This window comes from Dreissena polymorpha, chromosome 1, assembly GCF_020536995.1.
Source record: "Dreissena polymorpha isolate Duluth1 chromosome 1, UMN_Dpol_1.0, whole genome shotgun sequence".
In the NCBI taxonomy this organism is placed as follows: domain Eukaryota; kingdom Metazoa; phylum Mollusca; class Bivalvia; order Myida; family Dreissenidae; genus Dreissena; species Dreissena polymorpha.
Genome location: NC_068355.1, coordinates 66,213,468 through 66,230,589, shown reverse-complemented (window position 1 = coordinate 66,230,589; position 17,122 = coordinate 66,213,468). Strand labels below are relative to the sequence as shown.

The window sequence follows — 17,122 nt, the reverse complement described above, 5'->3', positions numbered from 1 at the left end:
CTCATAAGCAATTCCGGGCGGAAATAAGACTCAGGCGGAATTTCATACTTATAAATTTCACTGAGGCAGAATGTTGGACTTAGAGTTCTGATTTCAGTTTCTTAATGTTTATTGTAGGAAACATTTGCTTTACACAATAACAACAGGGTTTGAAAGGCCCGAAGTCGCTCACCTGAGATAACAAGATATTATTGGGACAAATCTTCTGACCAAGTTTCACGAAGATCGGAAAATAAATGTGGCCTCTAGAGTGTTAACAAGGTTTTACTATAGCCATATAAGGAAAAATGCCCCGCCCCCTGGCAGCCATTTTTTAACCAACCGCCATCATTTTTGAACTCATCCAAGATATTATCAGGATGAATCTTCTGACCAAGTTTCATGAAGATCGGACGGTAAATGTGGCCTCTAGAGTGTTAACAAGATTTTACTATAGCCATATAAGGAAAAATGCCCTTCCCCTTGGAAGCCTTTTTTTTCAAGCAAACATAATTATTTTCATACTCATCCAAGATATCATTGAGACCAATCTTCTGACCAAATTTCATGAAGATTGGACAATAAATGTGGCCTCTAGTGTTAACAAGGTTTTAATATAGCCATATATAGCCATATAAGGAAAAATGCCCCGCCCCTGGTGGCCATGTTTTTAAAGCAACCAAAACCATTTTCGAACTCATCCAAGATATCATTGGGACAAATGTTCTGACCAAGTTTCATGATGATCGGAAAAAAAGTGACCTCTAAGTGTTAACAAGGTTTTACTAAAGCCATATAATGAAAAATGCGCTGCCCCCTTGCGGCCATATTTTTCAACCAACCGGCATCATTTTCAAACTCATCCAAGATATTATTGGGATGAATCTTCTGACCAAGTTTCATTAAGATCAGACAATAAATGTGGCCTCTAGAGTGTTAACAAGATTTTACTATAGCCCTAAATAGCCATATAAGGAAAAATGCCCCGCCCCTTGGCAGTGATGTTTTTCAAGCAAACGTAACCATTTTCAAACTCATCCAAGATATCATTGAAACCAATCTTCTGACCAAATTTCAAGAAGATTGGACAATAAATGTGGCATGTGATAAATATATACATGTATTTCTTATTATAAGCTTTAGTAGGCTTCCATTCTAGTACCAGAAAAAAAATCCCTACCTACCAACCCTGTTTTTTTCCAAAGAGACCAGAAACAGACTTTTTGTTTTTGGCCTTATGTATCTGGAGAGTCTTGCATCAGATATTATACTTTCAATATTTGTTTAGGTTGCTGGGGGAAACTCCATCATTTTCTGAAAATGCAGGTTTGAACTTATTATTGATTGACCCAGTTACTGGATACAGCAGTGAGCTGTTCAGGATGCTCATGTCTAGCCAATCTTCAGTGTCAGCTATTGAAGTTGAGATCACAAGTTATCATCTTGCAGTTACAATTGATATGGCAAATCATTATATAGGTTAAAATGTGTATATTAACTGCTTCAAGGTGATGTTGTATATAAGTCTTGCTTATTCACTTACTTGCCACATATTCTCAATGTCACAAAATTGTCAATTCTAGTGTTTTGTAATTACTAACAATAAGATGGAAATAATGTTCAGGTTAATAGGTTCATAATCAAAACAATACAATTACAGTATATCAATAATGATATAGTTATTCTATTAAAAAGACTACATTCAAAAATATACATAATTGTTTATTCCTCATTTAAACTTGATTGCGACATTATTCATATGAAATAACTCAACATATGTAATGCAAATATCAACAACTTATAAGGATGTAACCAATACATGTATGTGTTGTTGTTTGTTTACTAAATATTGAAGTCAAGTGAGGTGTACACAGATATCTAAAAATACAATGTTGGGATTCCAATGATAATGGTTAATATCTAAACAAGGCCAAGCTCGTGTTTATAAGGCGGCCTGATAATTTTAAGGAGTTTAAAAGTGTGCAAAACAGACTGGCAGTTGCGTGGGGATAATAGAGGGCTGACAGAAAAGCAAGAGAGTATAATAGCTAAAGTTGTAAGTAAACACCTCTTTTATGCATTTAAGAGTTGTACAATTTATTCATAATATAAAGCATGTAGCATTATGTCTTCAAATTTAATGATATTACTTTCATTTATAACTGTTTATTAAACAAAAATAATTTTGTTTGGTAATTGTACATTGGTCAAATTTCTATGATTTGGATTTATGATGCATAGAAATAAAAAGTTATTGTTTAAATTTATAAAGATTATGAACGTGCAAAAATTGTTTTTATTATAACATGAATAAACAATAATTTGCATGATAAAAATAATACCTTTTTTTTTACAATGCTGTACTTGTTTTTGGAATTTCTTTCTGGATTGTTTTAGGCCACTAATAAGTTAATTGTCTACATACGGGTGTCATTATTTTTTGCCAAATTAGGAACCAAATTCATTATTCACCATGCCAGCCAAATGTATATATTTTCCACCTTACTGTCAAAAGATAAGCAGATAGATTAATCAAACCTTTAAATTAAGTTTTAATGCAATAAAAACACTACTGGTCGTGTATGTAATTCAGGCCACTTTTGGGACTATTTTAACAAAATCTTTTGTTTCAGGCAACTGGTTGAAACTAAACTTCACATATATAATCCTGGGTTCAAAACGCACCTAGCATGAAAATTTCAATAGAATTAGATCAGTGTATGTTACTTTTATGAAAAGAAATTAATGACATATAAACTATCAATTTTCATAGGACAATTGTATCTAAAAAATCAGCCACTTTTCAGTTTAATCTGCACGTACAATTACAAAGCAATATCTTTAGACAAATGTCCTCATTTTAAGAGTTTTAATAAAGGTTTACACACAAAAAAAATTTGACTTGAAATTTAAAATATATGCGACATTATTATACCAGATACTCCCCCTACCTATTTTAATCAATATAAACAGGCACTGTTAATGGGGAACTACAAATTCATAAAAAAACCAAACTATTTTTAATCGTTTTTATCAATTTTTTTATCATTTAACTCAGAAAGTAAAAACATTTTGTTTAAAAAGTTGACTTGATTGTCGATTTTTAGTAAACGCTTATGCTTAATTTTACAACATATAACCTATTAATATTCTAATCAAGGGAGGTAATTTATATGTTAAAAGTTTATATTTAGATCCTGATTTTTACGTTTTTAATGTATGTTTTTATACAATTAATTGAAAAGACCTTAATTAGAGTTTATCAGATAGAAATAAAAATAATTTTATCAAACAGATTTGTTTCTTATAAGAATATAATTTTCGCAATGGATGATAAAGTTACTTTTGCCAGGTGAGAAATATTTCATGTTATTTTTGAGACATTTTAATGCAAACGTTTACAGTGATATGCTTCTTTAATTTGCAAAATATTGAGAATAGGATTGGTTTTCAAGTTGATTGTTCTAAAAATAATCAAAATATGTGTGTTTAGATCATGAAAATGATTAAACACAGGTGGCCGATTTTTTACGTACAGGCCGGAATTACGTACACGACCGGCTTCCTCATATTTTACTTTCAATACTTGAAAATATTTAAAGCAAAGATATTCAGAATTAATAAAAAAAATTATATATATTTCCCCCTGTCCAGATTTCCTCAAAGATTAGAATATGCGGAGTTATTATATTGGTGTCCAAAAGAAGTATGATGTTTTTTAAATCATAAAAAGGCAACTTGTTTATTTAAATTGATTGAAGTATCTGCAAATATGTTCAAATATTCAAATTGCATACAAATAAAAGGTCACATGATTTAAAGTCACATAAATAATGAAAATCAACAAATATTTTGTAAAATATTTTGTAAAATAAAGTTAACCCATAAAAATCAGTGTTCCTTATGGTAATAGCCAAAATTTCAACTCTTGATGTGGTCTGGTAACATTTAACAAGATACAAATGCTCGTTTTTATTTGTTGTGTGACAGTATATTCCATGGGAATTTCTTGCGATAAAAAATTCCTAACAGTTACGGTTTAAGTGTTTAGGAATTTTGAAAACACAAGTGTCCGCCGTTGTAAGGAACTGTACAGGAAGTTTGTAAATCGGAACAAATCAGTATTTCTCAGAAAATCATAGATAAATGTATTCGTCTTTTAAATGCTTCGGGGTAGTAATTATAGCAAATAGGAGATCATTTACTTGCGTAAAACACTTGCTCAATTAACCTTTAAAGTCCACCTCCGTTCTCTGCAAAAGATTCGAAAGTCGGAGCTATGCACGTGCTATTATTTAATTGGGCGATGGCCATTGATAAACACATAATTGGTTAACCAAAATGGCATGTTGATTGCTAGACAAAGGAAGCCTATTTCGTCGGCAAAAAAAAATTGTGGCCTTTTGGCTTCAGACAGGAAGCGGCTATCCTTTGATGACGTCAAAGTGTCAATTCACACAGAGTGCAACTTTTCTGCAGACGTTTACTGACTCTTTGTTTACAATTCATGTAAAAAAAAACACTTGCTGACATTAAACTTTGGATTAAAATATCAAAATAAAGCAACAGTGAAGTTGAAAAATATTATTAAATTAATTCATGTCAGTTAAAATAAGACGTTTTGCGATGTAAATTAACAAGTTTTCATGACAACAACAACAATCATTACCGCGATGCGGGGAATCAATCTACCTCAATTAAAAAATAATAATTTATAAGTCTAGACTATAATTTTAATCCATTTTTGGAGGAAAAAAAATCTCTTCTTATGACTGCATTTTTACGGTACAGTAGACTCTGCCAATAACGGACTCTCGGAATACCGGAACTCTCCCGATTCCGGACGGTTGGGCCAGTCCCGTATTTTCTCCTTCTATTTATTTGTTAAAAAATGTTGAATAAACCGAACTCTCTGAAAACCGGAAACCGGACAGGTATCTCCGTAAATTTGGTCATTTTCAACTTAAAATACATTGAGTATACGGGACGGTCTAAATTCTCAAGATGCCCGAGGCGTGAAAATAACAATACCTAGTCAGCACAGCGAGTGCGGTGTCACACATTTTGCTCGCGCAATTATCGATAATCGGATTAAACATACCATAAAGGTGTCAAGTCGTTACCGCGCTATGGGAGTCCGATTAAGTAATGTAAAACAAACTGTGAATGTCTATAATAGACGTGCGGTACCACCAAAAAGTGATTGACTCGATCGTTTTATTAATTATTTATAATCGCCTATGATAAACAATTTAATTAAAAAATTAATGCATGCAGTTGCGATGATCACTTTCTTGTGATCTCGGGTATTTTAAAAGATCTTATTGCCTTCTTAACATTGCAGAAAATAAGATCGTAAAGGAGAAATGTGCTTTCAAGCAGAGAGTGATATTGGACTTTTTCGTGAAATCGTAAACTTCAAGAATTAGTAGGTTTTGAGATTATTAATATCTAACAAAAATAATTATGACGCTGTTTTTTGCTTGTGTGTATGTTTTATGAAATGTGGTACATGTATGTATTGAATAATGAATCGTGTATCTACAACAATCTGTTTTGTGTCTTCACTCGCCTATATGACAAATGCCACGTACGTACATGTATAAAGCACCACGCTCACTTTGGGATTAATCAAAACAAGTCGGTATGGAATTTTTTTTGCTTTTAATCCATTAAAAACACATTTTTTAAGAATGCAATTAACATCATCAGTACCTGCGAACAGTTATCACATGGTACATGTAAATGTATATGGTTTGTTTTATTTTTATGTGATTCTGTACACAATGCATACCATGTAAATTTCGGCAATATGCATACTCTTGGTAAACTGGAACTCTCTGAAAACCGGACGATCAGGCCGGTCCCAAGACCGTCCGGTTTACAGAGAGTCTACTGTACTACATTCTTGTTTCAACATCACAAAAAAAAATGTTTGTTTTTGTTTTAAATATTACAACAAATAACCACATTCTGTTCGCAACTGATGAATAGCTTGTACTGTTAGGTATGATTGACATTATAAAATGGAAGCATCAATTGCCCTGAAACCTTAACCTGACTTTTCAAAAGTACAAAAAGGTATAGTTTTGCTAATAGGCTGATCACAGTAACTGTTATAGGTTTGGGTCATTTTTAACTTTATCAAATTTACCCGATAACAACCTTTTTATTAAAATTTACTCACTATTCATTAAATAATTTGAAAATTCGCATCAATGTTTCAGAATTTTAGAACAAAATAATAACAATCATGATTAATTTACTAATTTGAAATTCTTGAACATCATAAACATGGTAACTTTTTTAAACAGTTTTATTTAAGTAATCTTTGCCGTTAATTGTCTCATTCAAAATTTGTTGGTATAATATAGAACAAGATATGTGTTTGTCAGAAACACTATGTCCCCTTTTGAGCCGCTTTGAAGCTATATATTTGACCTTTGACCTTGAAGGATGACCTTCACCTTTCACCACTCAAAATGTGCAGCTCCATGCGATACACATGCATGCCAAATATCAAGTTGCTATCTTCAATATTGCAAACATTATTGCTAATGTTAAAGTTGGGGCAAACAAACACACAAACAAACCAACAGACAGGGCAAAAACAATATGTCCCCCACTATAGTGGTGGTGGACATAAAAATCAATTTCTGTCAATAACAATTAAATATGTGAAGCAGAGAAAAACAAGAGTTTGTCACAGTACTGCGTAATCCCCACTGAAATGTGTTTGCTAGTATGACAACATTTGTTTTAGAGAGTAGAATAATATTTGTAAAACATGGCAGCTGTGTCATCTATTTATATTTCAAGGATCAATTATTTATATAGTGTTGGATTTATGCTGTAGATTTCTAGTTTCAAGTAAATCCCTTCAATAGATTAAGAGTTATGCTCCAGACAAAAATTTACTTTGAAATTAACTTAAGGGAGATAATTCAAAAACTAAGGTAGATAGAGTTATGGTTCTTAGTCATTGCACTTCTTCTACTTGCCATCTGTTAATATTTCAAGTTTCAAGTAAATCTTTAGAGTAGATTTAGAGTTATGCTCCGGACACAAATTTACTTTGAAATTAACTAAAGGGGGATAATTCAAAAACTAAAGTAGATAGAGTTATGGTTCTTATTTACTGCACTTCTCCTACGTGCCATCTGCTTATATTTCAAGTTTCAAGTAAATCCCTTCAGTAGATTTAGAGTTATCCTCCGGAATTTTTTTTACTTTGAAAATAAATAAAGGGAGATAATTCAAAAACTAAGGTAGATAGAGTTATGGCTCTTAGTTACTGCACTTGTCTTACTTGCCATCTGTTTATATTTAAAGTTTCAAGTAAATCCCTTCAGTATATAAGAGTTATGCTCCGGACAAAAATTTACTTTGAAATTATATAAAAGGGGAGATAATTCAAAAACTAAGGTAAATAGTTATGGTTCTTGGTCACTGCACTTCTCCTACTTGCCATCTGTTTATATTTAAAGTTTCAAGTAAATCCCTTCAGTAGTATTAAAGTTATCCTCCGAACAAAAATTTACTTCGAAATTATATAGATTATTATTATTATTAGATTATTATTAGATTTCGAGTTATGCTCCGGACAAAAATTTACTTCGAAATTATATAAAAGGGGAGATAATTCAAAAACTAAGGTTGATAGAGTTATGGTTCTTAGTCACTGCACTTCTACTACTTGCCATCTGTTTATATTTCAAGTTTCAAGTAAATCCCTTCAGTAGATTTGGAGTTATGCTCCCGACAAAGTTTCGGACGGAAAGACGGATGGACAGGACCAATTACTATATCCCCTCCGAATTTTTTTTCGACGGGGATAAAAATGCAGATCATATCTCTAAAACATTGTACATATCAACCTCCCATCTGCTAAGCCATTTTAAATGTTGCTTTATTTGCATTATTATCAAAATTCTAGAACCTACTTTTTTCCTTACAGCTTAATCACAAGCAAGATGGCCTCCAACACCCTTGGTTGCTCTGTTTGCCATCAAGCAGCACTTGTGGGCTGCATGAATGATAAACAGTACTTCTGCCAATCACATTTGGATGCACACAACATGTTTTCTTGCAACCAAAGTCACAAGCTTATAGAGATCATGCAAAAACCTGAAAATCCACACAACTGTGTTCATGTCCTCGATCAAGGCATTTACTGTATGAAACATGGTGTGCTGTGCTGTGAAAACTGCAAAGCAACCATGCACAGTCAATGCAATTGTGAAATCAATGTTGGAGACCTTTTGAAGGAAAAGCCAGAGGTAATTAGAACGTGCTTCAAACAGCAAGATATTCTTAAAACACAGGCCAAAGCTGCCACAAATGGGTACAAAGCGCTTGAAAATCAATTTAAGACTTGGGAAATGACACTGCAGGAATCAATGAACCATTTAAAACAACTGGTTGGTGAGCTAGAGCAGAAAATTGACAGCAAAATCCTAAAAGAGAAGGACATTATAACAAAAAATGCCAAGACTTTAAAAATGTTGCAGCAACAACTCGGTGAAGGAATTCAAGGTCTGGAGATAGCCCATGAGCTGAAAGAGGATCAGCCAAAGTTAGATGTAGTAAAAGCATTGCTTAAGGCCAAAGGACATTTGAAAAAGTCTGCTGAACAACTCAAAACTTGTATTGTTAATCCATACACACATTGCTTGCAAGAGGAACACAAATTTGAAGCACAGCATTATGTGGATGGCACTTTTCAGAAACTTGCTCAAAGTGTTGAAAAAGTTAGAAAAGACTACGAAGAAATTATGAAGTATCACTTGCAAAACAGCCAAAGTCACAATGATCATGATTCAATGCCATTACCGATCTGCTGTACGGACCTTGAAACAACCGAAGACAAAAGACCAGTTCAAGACGAGACAACCAGGAAAGAAGAAATAACCGAAACTGGACAAAATAGAAGCCAACAAACAATACCTAGAATCCGAAAACAAAGCTCAAACCTTGATGTGTCTCACTTGCAAAGAATGTTCTCTGAAAACTACGAGTCAATGATGAGTCAAAATGAAAGAGATCAATACCAAAGTATTCCCACACTGACTCAGTGTTGCATGAAGGTACGGACAGAAGAAGATAAACATGTTTCAGCCATAACTGGTTTATCTGCAATAGAAAACAATGCTTATCTTGTTATGGCAGATTATCAGAACTCCACACTAAAACTGTTTGCCACCTGTGGAAATCTGGAGTGTGAAATCAGGTGTGAAGAAATACCAAGAGATTTGGCAAAAATTGATGACAGCACAATTCTTGTAAATTTTCCAATGGCAAAGAAAGTCAGAATACTAAAGATTCAGTTTGAGAAGAATACTGGAAAAAAGCAAATGGTTTTTGATGAGCAAATCATTCAAACTCATGCTAAGTGCTGTGGAATTGCTTACTTCAATGAGAAGATCTACATTGCTACACAACTTCCCCATCAGGTTTTAATTATGAACCTGTACGGAAAACTCCTTTATACCATTGAAGGCAAAGAGTTGTTCGATCGAGCCACCTACATAGCAATAAATCCAGAGACTGGTGTTATCTACATTTCAGATCCAAGTAAGAAAAGTATCATAGGAATTGATGACAAAGGCACGAAAGTGTTCCAGTACGCAGTTGATGCACCACACGGACTTACATACGCCGGCAATAACAAGCTGCTTGTTGCAGGTATAAATAAGATACACAATGTTCCATGATAGCCTGTGACCCTGTCACATAAATATTGTATAAAAATGTGATTTTGTTCAAAACGACTGTCATGTATTACATTAGATTGTTATATGTTCACATACTTATTATTGTATGATCACTTCCTCTTCACATCATCATTTGAATATGTGTGTACAGTCAAGATTGACGATGTACTGGTAGTCAAATTCTGCTCTGTTCAATGGCAGTCTAAATTGCATAAATACTCCAAAAAAGAACTCAATTTCAGACTGGACAAGCGGAATACACCTAGTGGACCTCTCCAATGCCGCGGGAAGCCATGTTGGCGATTTGAAGCTTAAAGACTGTCTCTGCCCCCAGAAGATTGTCTATGATCTAAGTAACAAGAAGCTGTTTGTCACTCAGTGGGATTGCAGTGTGGTGAGGACCATATGCCTTGGAAACTTTTGAAGTGCACGAGTGATGTGTTAACAATAAAAGTCTACTTTAAACAACATTTAATTGAGCAAAACTCTATGAAAATGGGGTTAACACATGACTGTGTTACACACACTTTACACATTGTGTGTAAAGTGACTTCCCAGATAAGCCTGTGTAGTTAGCACAGGCTATTCAGGGACAACACTTTTTGCAGAGACAGGATTTTCATTTAGATGAGATTTACTTAAAAAGAAAGATTCCTTAAAAGCATAAATAGTTATTCTACATTAGCCTGTGTGTGTTGCACAGGCTAATCTGAGCGCCACTCAATGCTATTGCATTAAGCCATGTTTATCAGAGCGCGCCTCAAATGGTTTCTGCATGACAAGTTTACATGACCTTCTTGCACAAGCTGGTTAGGCCTGGTCCTTTATGTTTAATTCAGATGTTAAGACAATTTTGGAGGAACAGGCCATAGTTTTATATAACATAACTTTTTAACTTCTAATAGACCTTTGATACTTAAAGAGCACTGACTGGTTGATCATTTTAAAAAGCAGTTGTTTCACAACAAACATGTGCATTTCTTCAAGATTTCCCTTACAGTGTGCTGCAGCCCGTCAGAAAGTAAGGTTATCTGAGTTAGTTGTAGACTGAACTGGAAACAGGCATTGGACTTTCATGATACAAACAAACAAGAAATATCTTTAAGCAAGAATATGGCCAAGCAATATATGTCCCCTACCGGCTCCACCATTGTCAGATTTTTTTTTTGACGTATACATAGGAACAAAATGAAATGATGTGCATAATGTCCATATTGCCATCTATCCGTGTTTCAAGTTTCATGAAAAAATATGAAGAACTTTTTAAGTTATCGCTGGATCCAGAAAAGTGTTACAGACAGTCTGACAGACGCACAATGCGCAAACCATAAGTCTCTTCCGGTGAACCCGGTAGGGGACAAAAAGATGTACGGCGTTGATTGTGGTCGATGTTGATGAATGATCAAAAGTTGTATCTATGAGATCAAAAATGCCTTTTTTCTGCGCAGTTCTTAGCTGCATTACACGCAAATCAATTACGGGATTTTGTGCCAGATATTGTGGCTTATTTTTCTTCATTAGATATTATTGATCAGATATCTATATTTACAGAATAGAAAAACATAAGAAGAATGAAAATAAATGAAAGCACATAGGTCAGCCGGCAACACACGAATCAGTCGTACATATATAACATATTTATATGCGCGTTCTTCGAACAGACCTGTTTGTGTGGTTTGTCGGACATTGTTATTTGATTCCATTATTATTATAGTATTGTGAATCATCACGCTCATGATTAATAAATTGGTCTATATGGTTGAATATTTATAATAAAATTAATCAAAACTGGTACTTTAATCATGCAATTGTTGAAAACACATGAAGAATCTATGATTGAAATACCATAATAATATCTACAAATATCTTCATTTAATATCTTTCCTTTTAGTTCACCCGATAGCGTTTATATAACGATTTCTGTAACTGACCGCGAATTGACCTTGATACCTTGCGGGTTGGAATGCAATGCATTAAAGTGAGATTATGTTTCCACTGCTGTAACGACGGCTTGTTTAAAGCTTGAAACATTTACTTGTTTAACGGTCAATTTCGAAAACAATTTTAAATATTTTCAAAGCGTGTATCAGGTTATTGAACAACAATACTTATTTGATATAAAATTTATGAGTGCACATACTGCAATATTGTAGTAATTACCAAATATGAGAAAACAGCCTTTAAGTACAAACGCTCTGTCGCTGACTATCTTCTAAATATAAAGGGGCATGCACAAACTGTATTAATGGCGAGAGTTGAGTGTGAAACTGCTCTATCTCTCAAGCCTTATTATTAGAGATACAATTGTTTCATGCTGAATACCCAGTTAACATCTTTGCTAAACTAACTGCAGTATCACTTTTCATACCATATACTTCCCAAAAATAGAAAGTTGATTGAATAACATATTAATGTAAATGTGAAAACTGTTTGTAGAAAGCATGTTTTCTACTGCAAAAAGATTCAGGCCTACTGGCAGGAAATTTTATATTCAAATTGATTGGACACTTACAAAGGTCAGGTGCAGGTGAAAAGCTGGCGTATAAAGCTACGCCAAAAAACTTTGAGTGCAGCAAAACATAAGCACAAATAAGCAATGACACTATTCCAACCTTTCTTCATTGGACCAATCTTGTTTTTATTTAAATCTATATTTAACACTATTATGTAAAACTGGAATCAGACAATAACCTTGGAATCAACTGTGTTTGCAACAAAGTATTATGTGCAGTTTTACCAGTTGTATTTACTAATGTTAACCAATTATGAGTAAAATAGACACTAGTATAATATGATTGCATCATTTAAATTGATTTTAATACAAAAAAGGACACTTGATTGGATTATTTTAATTCACAACAAAATGTAACAGCATGCATGTTATTTAATAATACAGTTAAAATGATACCAAATACAATCACCATAATAAATGAAAAGACATTTTAAAGTGCTTGTGATACGAAAAGTATTGACAAAATATTACAAAAATACCTTCAAAACATAAAATGAACAGTTTTGTTTTCCGAAAAATCCCCAACATGATGTTCAAGTTTGATGTCTTATTCCATATTCACTTAATGCAATATTATCAAAATATGTGTTGTATTTGTTTATGTATTTTCTTATAAACATGACACACTGTGTACAGAATTTGCCTTTTAAACTTGTTATGTTAATGTGAGGACAATGATGATGATATTTTAACACTGAACTGAACTTATATTTAAAAGTTTCAGTTCACAATGTTTATGTTATTGTGTACACAATTCATGACACAAAACGATAATATATGACTGTAATAGTTATTCAATAATTGTTTATGTCTTTTAGTGTATTTGCTTCTTCTGGAAAATAAACAACAGTGGCATTGTAATCATATCGAATTGTAGTGCAAGAAATACTACTGTCATATCTCAAATTCTTGGCTTCATGCAGTGGCAAAAAAGCTCTGAGAGCGCAACTACAAATACTTTAAACTAAAGCTTTGTCACCGACATGACATATACCCCCACATGCTGCATTGACATATTTTGCATGCTGTCTTCACAAAACAAGAGAAGCTAATTTAATATGGCGAATTTTAAGAATTATTATGCCATTATCTTTTATGGCCATTTTGCCAGTTAAACTCTTGAATTCTTTTACACGACAAGCCGTCCAATGACTGTGAACAAAATTAATGTACAGTCATTTTAAAATCTCAAAATGAATGACAGTGTTATGGCCCTGACAAGCTCATTTATAGCCATTTTTGGCTTTTGAACTCCAAGTGTGACCTTGACCTTGGAGATATTGACATAATTCTTTTGCATGACACATCCTCTAATGATTGTGAAATGTACAGAGTAATTTTAAAATCTCACAATGAATGACATAGTTATGGCCCAGACAAGATCATTTATGGCCATTTTTGATCTTTGAACTCAAAGTGAGACCTTGACGTTGCATATATCGACGTAATTCTTTCGCATGACACACCATCCAATGATGGTGAACAAATGTGCCAAATGATTTTAAAATATCATTATGAATGACATAGTTATGGCCTGGACAAGCTCATTTATGGCCATTTTTGACCTTTGAACTCCAAGTTTGACATTGACCTTGAAGATATTGATGTAATTCTTTTGCATGACACACTATTCCAATGATGATGAACAAATGTGCCAAATGACTTTAAAATATCACAATAAATGACAAAGTTATGGCCTGTACAAGCTCATTAATGGGCATTTTTACCTGTTAACTCCAAGTTTGATCTTGACCATGGGGATATCAACGTACTTTTTACGCATGACACACCAACCCATGATGGTGAAAAACTGTACCAAGTCATTTTAAAATCTAACGATAAATGACATAATTATGGCGCGGACATACTTTCGGTTTAAAACGCACTAAGTGACCCTGTGACCTAATTTTGACCCGGCATGACCCATATTGAAACTTGACCTAGACATTATCAAGATTCAACTTCTGACCAAGTTTGGTGAAGATGTGATGAATTTTTTTTTGGGACAGACAGACCGACCAACAAAGTGACTCCTATATAGCTCCCATTACAAATGGTAATCAGGGTTTATTAACAGACTATCAAACTCAATTTTGCTCTTCAAAATTAAAGTTATACTAAACTGGGTACAAGTCTTAAAAAGTTATAACTGAACTGCTCAACTATAACCTTAGTTGAGTTAAACTTTGAGGGTCATCTACTGAACAAGGCCAATGTGCATGTGAAGTATAAAGCCAATTAGTCAATTTATTGATGAGTTATTGATCGGAAACAAGTTTTACACTTATTGTGACAGTAACCTTGACTTTTGACCTAGTGACCCCAATTTCGATAGAGGTCATCTACATTCAAAGGCCAGTGCCCATGGGAAGTATCAAGCCAATTGGTCGATTCATTGAAGAGTTATTGATCAGAAATACTTTTCCCACTTATTGTGCCAGTGACCTTACCTTTGACTTTGTGAGCCCAATTTCAATAGGGGTTATCTACTGTCCAAGGCCAATGCACATGTGAAGTATCAAGGCAATCGATCAATTGCTTGACGAGTTATTGAACAGAAATTGGTCTACCGACATTCAGGCTAGTCTACCGACAGGCAGACCAAAGGACCGACATCCAGAAAAAACACTATACCCCTTTTTCTTCGAAGGGGAGCATAAACAGTGTAGATGACATAAGCATTCTTTCTTTTGTTTCAAGGTAAATATTTTTGATAGTTGACTGAAATGTATAATTCAGATTATTTATGCATGTACAATTTACTTTTTTCTTACTTTTTACATTTACAAAATCACAAGCACTCAAAAATTGGTATATGTATTCTATTGTAGACCTATGCATCAATGCTTTGGTATTTTAAATAATCATTAATTATTTTTACAAATGAGTAGTGAAAGATTTTATTACATGCAATGTGCAAGTATAAACATGTAATACTCATTATGTGGAATCCCATTTTCAGAAATCTTCAAATGACATCATAAGTTGACTTGATAAAGTTACTGGTAAATAATTTTTGTTTACTAGTTGCTGATTTCAAACAAGAATGATAACATGATATTTTGAAATAGGCCGTTTTTCTAATCAAACTTTCTGACGTGTTGCAAAATAAAATTCCTGAATGCCTGACTGGCTTTATTGAAAAGGATTTAATGTAGACTTTGACTTTCAAGTTAAAAATATAACACAAAGGTGACCTATTGGTTTCAAAGTGGAAGTTTGCTCATTAAAAAACTTTTTCAAAGTGGAAGATTTGCTCATTAGAAAACCATCATGTTTACACACAACAAATTCTTCTTTAAATAGAGCACAAAGCAAAGTTGAGTATCAGTTCCATTGATAATGTGAATTAGCGAAGGCTGAAATATTTTTTTAATAGCATTCAAAGAAATTTGTAAACAGATTGTTTTCTTTTCAACAACAACAGCTGAAGCTGAACAATTCAAATTTTGTGTTCGTAAAATATATTAACAATGGACAAAATTGTCACAAAACCAGGTTTTCACTTGAAAAAGTCTGAAAAAGGGAGACAATCCAAAATGTGAATTATTACTGATTGTTCCTAGTTAACCCCCTTGTGTCAAATTCAATCTTTTTTTAGACGTGGCGACCTTGATTTTGATGGAAGCATAAAATTCAGACAAAATGCGCCAGGACACTTGGTGACGATCATATTGTGAAAGTTTCATTGAAATTCTATGAGAAATGAAGGAGGAGTTGCGCTCAGAAGAATTGTTCCGAAAAGATCATTTATGGCCATTTTTGACCTTTGAGCTTAAACTGTGACCTTGACCTTGGAGATATGGACTTAATTTTTTCACATGACACACCGTCCAATGATTGTGAACAAATGTACCAAGTAATATTAAAATCTCACAATGAATGACATAATTATGGCCCGGAAAAGCTCATTTATGGCCACTTTTGTTCTTTGAACTCAAAGTGAGACCTTGACCTTGGAGACATCGACGTAATTCTTTCGCATGACACACCTTCCAATGATAATGAACAAATGAACCGAGTAATTTTAAAATCTAATGATGAATGACATAGTTATGGCCTGGACAAGATCATTTATGGCCATTTTTGACCTTTGAACTCAAAGTGTGACCTTGACGTTGCAGATATCGACGTAATTCTTTCGCATTACATGCCGTCCAATGATGGCAAACAAATGTGCCAAATGATTTTAAAATTAAATGAACATTTAAAGTGCTGGCTAATGTGATTTTTCGTTTAATGGTCTTATATATTAAAAACCTTCGGCTATGTTATTTAAAGCTATTGCTGCATAAAATAACAAGGGCTGTTTGTAAAACATGCATGCCCCCATATGGGCTGTCCGTTGTAGTGGCGGCCATTGTGTGAATACGATTTTTGTCACTGTGACCTTGACCTTTGACCTAGTGACCTGAAAATCAATAAGGGTCATCTGCGGGTCACGATCAATGTACCTATGAAGTTTCATGTTCCTAGGCAAAAGCGTTCTTGAGTTATCATCCGAAAATCATTTTACTATTTCGGGTCACCGTGACCTTGACCTTTGACCTTGTGACCTCAAAATCAATAGGGGTCATCTGCAAGTCATGATCAATCTACCTATGAAGTTTCATGATCCTAGGCGTATGCGTTCTTGAGTTATCATCCGGAAACCATTTTACTATTTCGGGTCACCGTGACCTTGTCCTTTGACCTAGTGACCTCAAAATCAATAGGGGTCATCTGCAAGTCATGATCAATCTACCCATGAAGTTTCATGATCCTAGGCGTATGCGTTCTTGAGTTATCATTCAAAAACCATTTTACTATTTCGGGTCACCGTGACCTTGACCTTTGACCTAGTGACCTCAAAATCAATAGGGGTCATCTGCGAGTCATGATCAATGTACCTATGAAGTTTCATGATCCTAGGCCCAAG

General features: G+C 33.9%; 2 protein-coding genes across 51 annotated transcripts in view; one reads left to right on the top strand and one right to left on the bottom strand.

The window, feature by feature from the left end:
• The window catches only part of LOC127833244 (putative transporter SVOPL), a 77,504-nt gene that overhangs the window by 30,944 nt on the left and 29,438 nt on the right, over positions 1–17,122 (bottom strand). The gene's annotated exons all lie outside the window — the stretch shown is intronic.
• On the top strand, positions 1,786–13,065 carry LOC127833232 (uncharacterized). The gene is made up of 3 exons (XM_052358404.1): positions 1,786–2,035; positions 7,937–9,663; positions 9,935–13,065. Exons 2-3 carry the CDS (start codon positions 7,953–7,955, stop codon positions 10,114–10,116), a joined length of 1,893 nt encoding a protein of 630 aa, XP_052214364.1. The 5' UTR covers positions 1,786–2,035; positions 7,937–7,952; the 3' UTR covers positions 10,117–13,065.

What these genes read in the sequence shown, in the direction of transcription:
- LOC127833232 (XM_052358404.1), top strand. Translation starts at nt 7,953, where the DNA reads ATGGCCTCCAACACCCTTGGTTGCTCTGTTTGCCATCAAGCAGCACTT. An exon ending in TAACAAGCTGCTTGTTGCAG is followed by an intron (nt 9,664 to 9,934) that starts GTATAAATAAGA and finishes ACTCAATTTCAG; the next exon opens with ACTGGACAAGCGGAATACAC.